The 12,686-nt window shown below is 38.3% G+C and overlaps 1 protein-coding gene and 1 long non-coding RNA gene across 2 annotated transcripts in view; one reads left to right on the plus strand and one right to left on the minus strand.

Moving 5' to 3' along the window:
• The window catches only part of LOC134612681 (uncharacterized), a 645,290-nt gene that overhangs the window by 610,342 nt on the left and 22,262 nt on the right, over positions 1 to 12,686 (minus strand). The window lies entirely within an intron of this gene.
• Positions 450 to 7,729, plus strand: SLC39A2 (solute carrier family 39 member 2). Its single transcript, XM_063454802.1, has 3 exons — positions 450 to 801; positions 5,025 to 5,143; positions 7,039 to 7,729. The coding sequence occupies exons 1-3, from the start codon at positions 687 to 689 to the stop codon at positions 7,726 to 7,728; spliced, it is 924 nt and encodes a 307-aa protein (XP_063310872.1). The 5' UTR covers positions 450 to 686; the 3' UTR covers position 7,729.

Consider the following 12,686-nt stretch of genomic DNA (forward strand, 5'->3'; position numbering starts at 1 on the left):
CATTTTTGGAATTATTTAATGAATTATTTAATTAAATAATAATTAATTATTTAGTAATAATTATTTCTGGTGTTTATTTCTTTCAATTGTCTGTGTATACTATAAAATATGTAATTAAGAGTGTTAAAAATAGCATAACTAGCCTAACCCACGTAATGCACCAAATATGTGGGTGCCTGGAGTGCCTCCTTAAATTAAAGCAGTGTTTTATGAATCTTTGACCCCAACTAGGTCGGCAGAGAATATTATCAGCCTTCCATCTGATGCAGAAAGAAGGCGACCTATCCTCATATATTAACTACTTTGGCAAACACGAGATATTGACACAAGAACTGCTGCCTGGCATTCACAACTACTCGAACATCTTGATGAGTCATGAAATAATTATAAGTGCCTGATAGGGAGGTTACTTCTACTGAGGCTGTTAAAAGTATAAAAAGGCAGAGGGAAACAAGTTCAGTGGAGTGGAGAGGAGAGTTAGAAGTAGAAAACAAGAATGGGATAAATCCACTTAACGATTCGGGCATGAGGCTTTTGATTAATGAAGAGCAGGTTTTAACGGCAAGAGGGTGCAGTGGAGATAGGTGAACACAGACTTAGAATTAGAACGGGAGAGCCTTAAAGTTTTACATTTTATGCACTGCCAATCTGTATTTCTGTGAATTCCACAATTAAAGCTTCGAGTCATGGATCAACTTCTGTCTGTGAAGGTTGGGTGCTTAGTGGCTCTTCTCTTTATCACCTTGATCTGTGGCTTGGCACCACCATTTGCCAGCTGGTTCCTGAAAAGTAGTGTCAAAGGTAAAGTATAACAATGGGCCATGGTTTAAACCATTCTCCCATACATAAAACTTAAATATTTCACTGTATGCGCTAATTATGACTTGAATGTGTACAACAACTGTCTTCTAAATATATTTATTCTATCCCTTTGTTTTAAAAATCTCAGTTAAAATATCTTCACCTGTGCAAAAGACTTTCCTTGCTTTCATCTTTTCACTATAAACAATTGGAGTCAGTAACACATATTTAACACTATCGAAATTCTAATCTTTGTAAAAAATTAATCTTTTTGTATTTTAATATATGTACCAAAACCAATAACCTGCATATTTATGTGAGAATAATTGGATTGGATTTATTAAGTGTTACCAACTGAACAATGTAATATTTAGCTCACTACTCAGACACGCAATAGATTAAAGTCAGATTGCTGATGGAGTGTTAAGTTTAAGTCACTGACCATAAGTCTGGTCAAAACAGCAGGTGGGACAACAAAAAACACATCTATTGACTTGAATAGGGCTAATGTTAAATGCGTCTTACAAATAAACATGTTGTGTCCATTGAATTCTTTAATTAGTTCTTCAGTATCCTTACTCCCCCTTGTTGATGACTGAAGAGGTTGTTAAGAGGCTGAGCAACTAATCATGTCAATACCTTGCATTCATTTTGAAAAAAAAATAGTCTATCCTCAGGGTTCCTACACCTCAAACATGCTTAGTGTTCTGTAAAAGGATTTCTGATGTCAACCATTGGCTTTGCATTGCACGTGAGATTCTTGGCACAATGTTGCTGCACATTGTCCTGTCTTCTAAGGCTGTCATTTGGTAACTTCATTAGGGGATAAAGTTGGATTGCTTTAAAGTGTTTATTTTATTCCAAAATGTAAATGTACAGAGGTACAAGTAAGTGGAGTGGACTCCATGTTCTTAACCAATTTATAAATATGGAACTCATTTTGATGGACATAATTAAAGAAACAGTCATTAGTATGGTTAATAAAAACAACCAATAGTTGTTTGCAGCAAAAATAATACCAACAGGTATCAATGAAACACTTTTACTTTTAATGTCTGCATGCAACTTTCTTCCCCCTGCACTGATACTAACCAAACACTAGCGAAATAACTGCCATAACAACTTCACCAGAACACTGATTTTCTCAGCTTATATACACTTTTGGTAATTTATTGCAACAAGCATAGTAATGTACCCAAAGTGTTTTACCAACATCCCTATAGCCCCCATTAGTTTATCGAAATACAGACTGAATGAAAGATTAAGATCTAACTATATACCAAGGTATTTATGAGCTGAATGTGGTTGGGTTACAGCTTGATTTTGACTTACTGGTTAATTAGTGATTATATATATATATATATATATATGTAAAGTAAATTAGTCAAATTCTCAATAGATCCTGTAATTTTCTTTTCTTATTGGTTTCCCTTTTCCTTATGTCAAGTAATTACATTATTGACTGGAATGACTTATTTATTTATTTAATTAATTAATGATCAATTATTAATTAATAATTATATCTGGTGTTTATGTATTTCAATTGTCTGTGTATACTATGAAATATGTAATTAAAAGTGTTAAAAATAGTATAACTAACATAACCCACGCAATGCACCAAATGTGTGGGTGCCTGGAGTGCCTCCTTAACCCCTTAGGGACACATGACATGTGTGACATGTCATGATTCCCTTTTATTCTAGAAGTTTGGTCCTTAAGGGATTAAAGGGACACTGTAGGCACCCTGATCACTTTAGCTAATTGAAGTGGTCTGGGTGCTGTGTCCCTTTTGCACTTAGTGCTGCAATGTTAAACATTGCAGTTCCAGAGAAAGGCAATGTTTAATGTTTATATTGCAGCACTAAGTCTGCACTCAATGGCTGCCTATAAGACAGCCACTGGGGGCGCCTCCGGAGTCATAACAGACTTTTGGTCCGTTATCTGATGCTGGACGTCCTCACGCTCTGCATGTGGACCTCCAGCGTCAGATTTTTCCCCATTGGAAAGCATTTATTCAATGCTTTCCTCTGGGGATGTCTAATGGAAAGGGCAGAGCTTCAGCCCAGCGCTGAGGGAAACAGACGCTGGGAAAAGGTAAGTAAATAAAGTGTTTTTAACCATTTATTTACCTGGGAGGGGGAACGCGAGGGAGGGGGAGGCCGAGGGATTGGTAGTGTCAGGAATACAGTTTTGTATTCCTGGCACTACAGTATACCTTTACATTAAAGCAGTATACATAATTATTATAGTCTCTCTATTCTCACTTGCCTTTATTTATATTTATCTTTTCTTCCTTGTGCCAGATCCAAATATCTAGTCTCAGTCATTTTGTGCTCCTCTGTCCATGATGTCTGCTGTTTGCCCTTCTATGTGATTGAGCTTACTGATGGATTGTGGATAAATTTGATTGGCAACAGAAACACAACAGTGCTGAAAGGCCAATTGTCATTACATTTTCACAAATGTTAATTACATTTAGTTAAACCTAATAATATTTTTGAGATGAAGCATATTGATTTTTTTGAGAAAATTTTACTTTTTATTTGACTAAACTGCCATATTGGGTCAGACTGCTGCTTACCTTAACTTGCCTACTGCTGTGATTGCACTGTGTGGAAATGCAGCAGTAGGCAAGATATGTTGAGAAGCAATTGATCAGATAATAGTAGAGTCTGAATCAACATTGCACACTTTCATAGAGTGTGTAAAACGTGGTCTTGTCCCAGCTGTCTGTGTGTCCAGTGTCTGTGTGTGAGGGTGGACAGGAAGTGGAAAGGATCACTTCCCATCTGCTCACTAACAGCCTCTAACACAGGAAATGCCTTACAGGAGGAGCATGGACATCTCTGAGTTCTTCACACTATATAGTAGTTTCTGCAGTTCTGTTATCAATCATAGGATGTTAAGTACTTTGAAAAATAACCCTTCAAAAACCTCAAATGTCTGTACCCTGAATACCCTTTTTTTCCCCTAACTATACATTTACCCATCCCAAAACCTAAATAAACTCTTTCAAAATTAGTACCACATTTTAGGTTACCACATCCCCTATGTGAAGTGAAAAGGTTTCCTTTCCTTTTCTACTTTGCTGCTGTGTTCTATCTGTGGCTGGCCCCGCCGCCTTCTTTGAGATCATCAGTCTTGATCACTATTCTTTGGTGCAGTGTTGCGCACGGTAGCCGGACTGTCATTGGCTGCAGTGTTGAGTGCGGATTACTGAATTACAGTCTGACAGTTGGTCATTTGTTTTTTCCGTATATGGTGGGTTTATATTTCATTTATGAATGAATGACCGAAATTCTCAATGTTCTGTGATTTTGAAGTTCTTTTTAACAATGCATTTGTCTAGTATATATTGCCTTTCAGACAATATTAAAAATTAACATTCAGTAAATTTACACAAGTTTTATTTTTCCATTCATACTATTTAGAGTTTTTGAGGGAGGAAACACTATAGATAGTATTCAGCGATTTTGCAATATTTCACACAGGGTATGAATTTGGTTCTAATGCCAACAAAATCTAAAAGGAATACCTGCATTTGAACATAGAGTAAACATAGTTACATAGTTATAAATGGTATTTAAAAATTCTACTGCAATCTTTATTAATGTTTGGAATGCTAATGTCAGCACATCCACAGACATTAACAAAAACATGTATTCCTAGCCCTATAGTGTTAAAAATACTATCTAGCACCCTGTCCCCCCACCCCATTACCCTCTAAATAGAGCACAACCCTTACTTTATTTCAGTCTGCTGCTGGCTCCTCCCCTGATCTGCCTCCTTGACTGACATCATCAGAAGTGATGAGTTGAGCCCATTGGAAAGCATTGGATCAGCTGAGATTGTCAATTCTGATTATCTTAGCAAAGGAGGTGGGCCAGGAGGCTGATCCAAAGCCACTCTGGCCAATCAGCATCTCCTCATAGAGATTCATTGAATCAGTGCATCGCTATGGGGAAAGTTTGGTGTCTCCATGCAGAGGGTGGAGACAATGAATGTCAGTACTGCACATTGTTGTAAATTTAGTTTTGCTAAGTAAATGAACATAAAATGTTTATACATGATTCTGGGAGTGAAGGGGCTAACAATATGATAAACATTCTGAGATATCCTGCTTGCAAATTATATATATCTATATATATGCCAATCTCTGCACCCCTATGAAATGTGGAAAGCTTATTCTTCTTCTAGATCCTTACTAACTAATCTCTTTGCAGAATCCTACCAACTCGTTGTTTGCCTTATCAGTTCATTTGCAGCCGGCATATTCCTGGGAGCCTGTTTGCTTCATGTCGTTGCTGACTCCCTCACAGACATCGCAAGTGAGCTTTCATATGTGAGTCTAATTAGTTGTGTTGCTCTTCAGTGATAGAACCTTAAATTTCATGATTATAAGTGATTGACTAAAGAGACAGCCTTTCACAAAGCTTCTTTAATTTCGCTTACATTTTCGTTCAGAGTCTCCAGTACTAGACCTTCACTACTTCATATTCCAGTTATACCGTATTTTCTTTTTCCATTCTATTTAATTCCAAACTGTATTTCTTCTTCGTTATTTTGTCATTTATCAGTCTTTCTTCTTTACCTATTGGAACATAACATATACATTATTATATCCCACTAATCAATGTTTTCAGTTCACACACTGTCACCTTTATTCTTCTACATCTTTCCCTGCTCATTTCTATTTTCACAAATTTCATTTGGGTTCATCTTGATGTCACATTAAAATGATTTCAAATAATTGAATAAGCTGTTAGTTACGATATCAGTGTAGGCCTTGGAAAGGCAGTTCTTTAAGTTCAAATAGTTGAAGTAAATTCTGCAGAAAATAGCACACACTTCCAAATCAAAGTACTGCATGGGAAACTGTAGAAATTATGCTCCTGTTACTTGTATACTAAACCAGGGGTAGGCAACCTTTTAGCAGCACTGTGCCGATAAAGGATTGTGATGTCCCGTAGCGTGCCAGTCCTATTTTTTTAAATTGAGTTCTGTATGCTGCAGTATTCTGCTTGTGTTATTTATACTGTATTTGCTTTGTATATTTGTATTTGTGCGTATATGAGCTATTATATTGTATATGTTCAGGAGTAGTTTGTGGTATTGTGTATGTGGGCTGTGTATTGGGGCTGCTTGTGGAATTGTGTGTGTGGATGGATGTGTCACATTGTGTGTTTGGTAGTGTGTGTATGTGTGGGGTATTGCATGTGAGAGGCTGCATGTGGGGTTGTGTGCATGTATGTGGATTGTTAGCGGGTTACGTTTGCGCGGATTGTGTGTATGTTTGTTTGTGGGCTGTTCGTATTATTTGTATGAGGGGAAGGTTATTGTGCATTTCTGTGTATATCTAGCAGTATGGGTGGCTTCCCTAGGTTCCAGTGGGGACCAGGCTGGCCAGGTACAGGTGAAGGGCAGGAGCTGCAATATCCGCTGTGTGCTGCTCTACCACAGTGTGGATTCCCATTCACAAGTGCTGGAAGGAAGGGACCTGAGATCACTTACTCTATGTGCTGCAATGCATAAATTGAGGATTGTCCTTTTCGTATTATCAGATATCTGAAGTTTCACTGGGACTCCTGATAGGCCAGAGCCTGTTTGGCTCTAGCAGCCTTGAGTGCCATGCAAAGACACCTTGAGTTTCGTGCATGGCACTAGTGCCGTAGGTTGCCTACCCCTGTACTAAACAGTGTTGAAGTTTACTGGTGTAAACAAACTCATTTTCTTTGTTTAATGCTTAGCCCAGTGGGACCACAAATTGAAGCTTACAAAACATGCTTTGCCAGTGAAATTATATTTTTCAGGGACTGTTTGTATGGCATCTATTGTATCTCCTCAATAAAAGAATACATCATAAGCCAGTATCCGGGTAATGGGGGTGGGGATGAGAGAGAGGAGGGGGATGAGATGGTACACATGATACCTAGAAATCTAGAAGCTTCTACATTGGTGCATAGATATTTCTGAGGAAAGATATGGAGCTCATCAACGAACATAGATATATGTAAAAATATAAAAACAATCACTCACAATAAATAAATAAATACATAAATAAATAAATAAATGCATAAGGTGGAGGAAATTGTCCAACGTCTGAATTGAAACAAAACCTAGACTTTGTATGTGTTTGTTCCATGCATGATAATGATGATATGTATTTGTATATACAAGCTTATATCTACAAGCCCTATGCAGTGCAATTCATCTTTGATTTCTCATATTATTTTGCAGATCAACTATCCTATGGGAGAACTGATCTTGTCTTTGGGCTTCTTCTTGGTTCTTTTCATTGAACGATTTGTCTTATATTGTTGTAATAATCACAAAAGCCCGTCCCATGATGTGATGCCACTGCCAGAAATGCCATCCACGCCTACCACCGACTACCAAGAAAAGCAGGACATGTCATCAGAGATAAATGTCACTGTGCAGGAGGAGCCACATAACCACATCCACCCTAATATATACTCCCATGCCTCCTTTCGTTCCCTTATTCTTTTCTGCTCGCTCTCCATTCATTCGGTTTTTGAAGGTCTGGCCATTGGACTTCAGTCCAGCTATTCTAGTGCCTTAGAGATCAGCATTGCAGTACTTATACACAAGGGCATTATCGTTTTCAGCCTGTCACTTAAACTGCTTCAGAGTCTGACCCAACGAACGTGGCTAGTGGTATACATTGTGGTGTTTTCACTGATGTCTCCTATTGGCATCACAATTGGCATTATTGTTACATTAGAGAAGTCTGCCATCGTAACTATGGTGCAAGCCATCTTAGGGGGCATTGCCTCAGGGACATTTGTGTATGTCACATTCCTGGAAATTCTACCACAAGAACTCAACACATCAGACAAGCCACTACTGAAGGTTCTTTTCATTGTCATTGGTTTCACTGTTATGGCAGTCGTAGCTATCTGGGCCTGATCTATCTATTACTAGATCAACCCATGTTAATAGTTTTGATCGGAATGATTGGCATTGGAAATACCATTTAGAAGTACATGTATCAGTAAGTCATAGAAGCAAGTATGTTACTAAATATGGCACTCCATTATATGCTGTTGTCAGACCACATTGACCACTAAACTAATGTGTACTCTTCGCTTCAAAAACATATGTAAAAGTGGAAAGCCAATGTCACAAAACAATAGCAATTAAAGATAAAATATTTTCTTAAAGGAGCAATGTTTTTTCTTTGTCTATTCAAGTAATCACTAATGCAGGGCTGGAAGGAAGTCTGTGAGTTGTGCCCAGTATTTCTCACAGAATTGTTGCAGACTCCATACTTTCCTCATTCCTTTTAACATCAGCCACTCATCACTGAACAAAACAACACACAAACTACAATAGTATGTGCAAAAGATATAAAAACAAACTTAGCTTTGTGACAGCTTCCCAACGGCAACTTATCCACATAGGTGCTTGGTAGAACAAATGTATACAAAAGATAGGGGGAAACCGCTGTCTATACCTATAAAAGATTAACAGTACATAGTGAAGACCTTAATATGCATGTTACAAAAGACACGCTATCAGAAGCACTCACAAGATGTAGATAATGAACGTGCATTCAAGGTGCCACCCCTAATCCTGTAGGGGGGTTAAGCTGGATCCACTGGATTCAGAGATCCGGAAACCAAAGTAGAGCAGGAACAAAAGTAGCAGTGTAAAAAAATATTTATTTATAAAAGGCACTGGTCCAACGCGTTTCGTTCAATCAGAACTTCATCAGGGACCTAGAATATTGATATGTGACAAGATCAAATGTTATTTCTTCAAATAAATCACTACTCCCCTTTAAAAGAAATGAACTGATATACAAAATCAAGGATTAAATAACTCATGAAACATGAAACATAAAATATGGGGGTGAATAGTATAAGCAAGTCAAATGATAAATATGTCAATATTTATTTATTAAATATGAAATCAGCTCTAGATAGTGTGACAAAGGGTACAGTTGATTATAACAAAATAAAGCAAAACAAAATCCTTGCTTGTCTGAGCACTAACTTAACAATATTGTAAACTGAGTGGGATGGGTGGCTTGTCCATTTCCTAACAGAAATATCCACATTACTGTTTCAGTTTCTTTTAGCTGCTCTTTTACACCTCGCAGGAAACAAAACAAGATTTGATCTACATCTTGGCAGGGGAGTACTTAAAGGGACACTATAGAGGCAGGAACACAATCATGTAGTCCTGACCCTAATGTTGGAACTCTGGAACCAGACTCCTCACCTGCAGTCTCCCAGCAACCTCCAAAATGAGTGGAGCACTGGCCCACCCTTCTCTCGATGGGTACCGCCCAAGGCCCAAAGTGCAATATTAATTTTAAAATAACACATTTCCCTGGGGCAAATCTTCTGCATTACACGAAAAAGGAATCTGGGGAGATATATAGATTCCAACCAGCACCATTTTTGCTTTTGGTCACAACAGCTATAGAGCAGATCAAATATTTGAACTTTGGACAATCCATTAATAGGTTTGTAGCTTTATCTCATAGTAATAGTGGAAGCAGCATGAAAATCAACATACAGGGAAAAAGATTCCAAGTCATACCAAAAAAGAAACCCACTCATAAATATAGCAGTACTCACAAATATAGCAGACCCAAGGAAAATAATCCCATTTGAATTACAGTTTATCTCAGCAGCTAGTGATGGTTTCAACAAGTTGGACACAAGCTACAACAGAGGTGAATTTAAATATGGATTATCTGAAGTTTATGCTTGTTTTATACAACAGCTTTGAACACAACTCAGGAAGAGACGTAAAGCCAACGAACCACTTATGGACAACTGTTTTGTTGTTAATGCAGCTCATTGGCATGAGATACTGGCTACTGACTTGCTATTGAGGTTTGGCATTGAAATGTCAACACTACATACAGACATACCCCTACATTCAAAGGCAAATACTACACACAAGTAAACCACTACTTTCAAATGGAAAAAGTATATAAAAACACACAACACTATACACAAATACACCCTTACATTCACACACACATACATACTACATACAAACACATGCTTACATTCAAATACACAAACACTGCCCAGCGCTAAGTACAACCCTGCAAGGATGGGAAAATGGTAGATCCCGATCTGGCAAAGCACTGTGACCCTGTGAATCCTATGAACAGGATTATAAAAAATCCTCAGGCTTACAAATCTGTGAAGAAATGAATGAAGGTAGAGCATTTCTCCATTAGCTTCTGATTATTATAAAATGTACAATTCTCCTTATGAATGCTCCTTTACTGTAAGCATTGTTCCTAAGGGGTGTGGGGACTATGTTCCCTCTGCAATATAATAAGGGAACTATGTTCCCATTTGTTCCTACTCCACTAGACACCTAGCTCTAAGAAAGAGCTTGTCTGTTTTCATATGTGTTTATCTGTGGCTCTCTAAGTAGTCTGGGCGGCACTTTCAGTGGAGCAGCAAAAAAACCCCTGCAGATGCCCGGCTGGCCACCTCAGGGCCCACCTAAAACTGGCAGCTGCTCTCTCGTGCAACCCTGCAGTGATGCCAGGAGCTGGATTCTGAGGTCACAATGGCGCCTAGCATCACTAAACAGCACACAATGGAGCAGAGCAAGAAGATCACAGCTCCCTCACCGCCTTCATTGAGTACTCACCGTCTGTTCAGCAGGAAAAGGGTCCCAGGACCCTAGGGAAAGACTGAATCCACTCCAGCACTCCCAAAAGTAGGGAGGCTGGGTGGATTGAAATTAAAATAAAAAAGAAATAATTTGTGAGTGTGTGAATGTGTCAGAATCAATGTGTGTGTGTGTGTCTGTCAGTGAATGTGTATGTCAGATTGTCAGTGTGTGTCTGTCAGTGAGAGTGTATCTGTCAGTGAGTGTGTATGTGTGAGTGTCAATGAATGTGTGTGTATCTGTCAGTGAGTGTGCATGTGTCTGTGAGTGTGTGTGTGTGTCAGTGAGTGTTTATGTGTGTCTGTCAGTTAGTGTGTGTGCCTGTCAGTGAGTTGGTATGTGTGTGCTTGTCAGTGAATGTGTGTCTGTCACTGAGTGTGTGTGTGTGTCTGCCAGTGAGTGTGTCAGTGAATGTGTGTGTCTGTTAGTTGTGTCTGTCACTGAGAGTGTATGTGTGTCTGTCATTGAGTATGTATATGTCTATGTCAGTGAGTGTGTAGAACTGTGAGTGAGTGAGTGTGCGTGTGAATGTGTATGTGTCTGTCAGTGACTGTGAGTGTCAGTGAATGTGTGTGTGTCCCTCATTGAGTCCGTGTCTTTCATTAAAAGTGTTTTTTAAACAGTGTTTGTGCCAATCTGGCTGTGTATGCATCAGTAAGTGCGTGTGTCTGTCGGTAAAAATGCGTGTTGGTCTTAAACAGGTGCAGTCTTGACAGGAAGGGCTAGGGCAAATTTAGATTAGGGTGTTCCAAAGTTTTGTCATGCTTAGGGCAGCACTAAACCAAAATATCCTGCTGGGGGGCGGGGAGGAAGCAAAATGTAAATGAGTTTGTTATACGTGGTGGTCACTAACTCTTTTTTTTCTGTGTATAAGTAAGCGTAAGTTTGTGTGTGCTGATCTCTGACTGAGGGTTGGTCTATTTGTTATAAACTCAGATACTATCATCTCCATTCTCTAATGCCCATGAAGATTAGGAATTACAACCCAGTAGTAATGGAGGATGGTTACAGTACTGTACTGAGAATACTGCTATACCCTGTAGTGTAACTGTGAGCACCCTTTGAATAGTTTTGCTACCTTTACATGAGTGTATTTTTATTATAGAGTTATTATAATGGCACCAAAAACGGGCCACATGTCTGGTATTATTCACTGAGGGTAACACACTATTCTTTCTCAGATTGATCTTCTACCTTGATTTCATATGCTTTCATAACTACCATATCTCTCTTCTCTTTCTGAAATATTGGCATCAAATATGCTTTTAACTACACAAATAGATTAGAGAATAAAGAACTTAAATAGTTCCAGTTCCATGTTATGTATATGTATTTCATTTCTATGTTATTTAATGTCGCAAGTAGGCAGGGAGGGGTGCAGTTAGTTTAAATACCTTGAACACTATAAATAAATATAGTGTACTTATTCTGATTTGACCTTTGGAACATTGCATCTTTGTTCAAATAACAATGAAATAAATCTATATTTAATGAAATCCTGATACCTGACTTTAAGCCCGTAGCCACTGAATATTCCTGATTTCTCTTGTTCATATAGTTTTAGAAAAGATTGTAAAAATAAATTCAGTTTGGAGTAGTTAGTGTCTAGTGAATAATAACTCTGAATATGTCAGCATAATATGCAAAGTAATTATCAAGCATGTACCTGAATTGTGGTAATGTACTCTGCTGCAGCAAATGTGTAGTAACCCTGAGCTACCTTTTAGCGATGAGACAGTAATATGAAACAGCATTTTAAAGGACCACTAAAGGCACTCATGCTACTTCATCCAAATGAAAGGGTTTGGACACAGTGACCCTGTCTGTCGTTTTAACCCTTCATTGTAAAACACTGCCGCCTTGTAGAATTAGCAGTGTTAACATTAAAGGGTTAAATACGCCTCTAGTGTATGTCTTCTTGACAGCCTCCAGAACTGAGTCAAACTTGGCACTTCAATCAAATTCTGCTCATAGAGAGCATATGATTGGAGAAGTGCACTGGATTGGACAAGATTGTGGAAGACGTCAGCAAGCATGCTGACGGAGTGGGTAGCTGCAACTGAGATGTCTTGGCGGTGTAAACTAGGTAATTAAGCTCCTTATTATCTTAACTTTTTACCAGCAATGGAGGGTGGACAGAGTTCACAGAAATAGAAGGAAAACTTTTAATAATAAAAGTAGATAGGCCCTTCAAAAGATTCTTAGTTATAACAATA

The sequence above is a fragment of the Pelobates fuscus genome, chromosome 5 (genome assembly GCF_036172605.1).
Source record: "Pelobates fuscus isolate aPelFus1 chromosome 5, aPelFus1.pri, whole genome shotgun sequence".
NCBI lineage: Eukaryota > Metazoa > Chordata > Amphibia > Anura > Pelobatidae > Pelobates > Pelobates fuscus.

Coding starts and splice junctions, on each gene's coding strand:
- SLC39A2 (XM_063454802.1), top strand. CDS start 687: ATGGATCAACTTCTGTCTGTGAAGGTTGGGTGCTTAGTGGCTCTTCTC. Junction 802..5,024: donor CCTGAAAAGTAGTGTCAAAG/GTAAAGTATAAC, acceptor ATCTCTTTGCAG/AATCCTACCAACTCGTTGTT. Junction 5,144..7,038: donor TCGCAAGTGAGCTTTCATAT/GTGAGTCTAATT, acceptor ATTATTTTGCAG/ATCAACTATCCTATGGGAGA.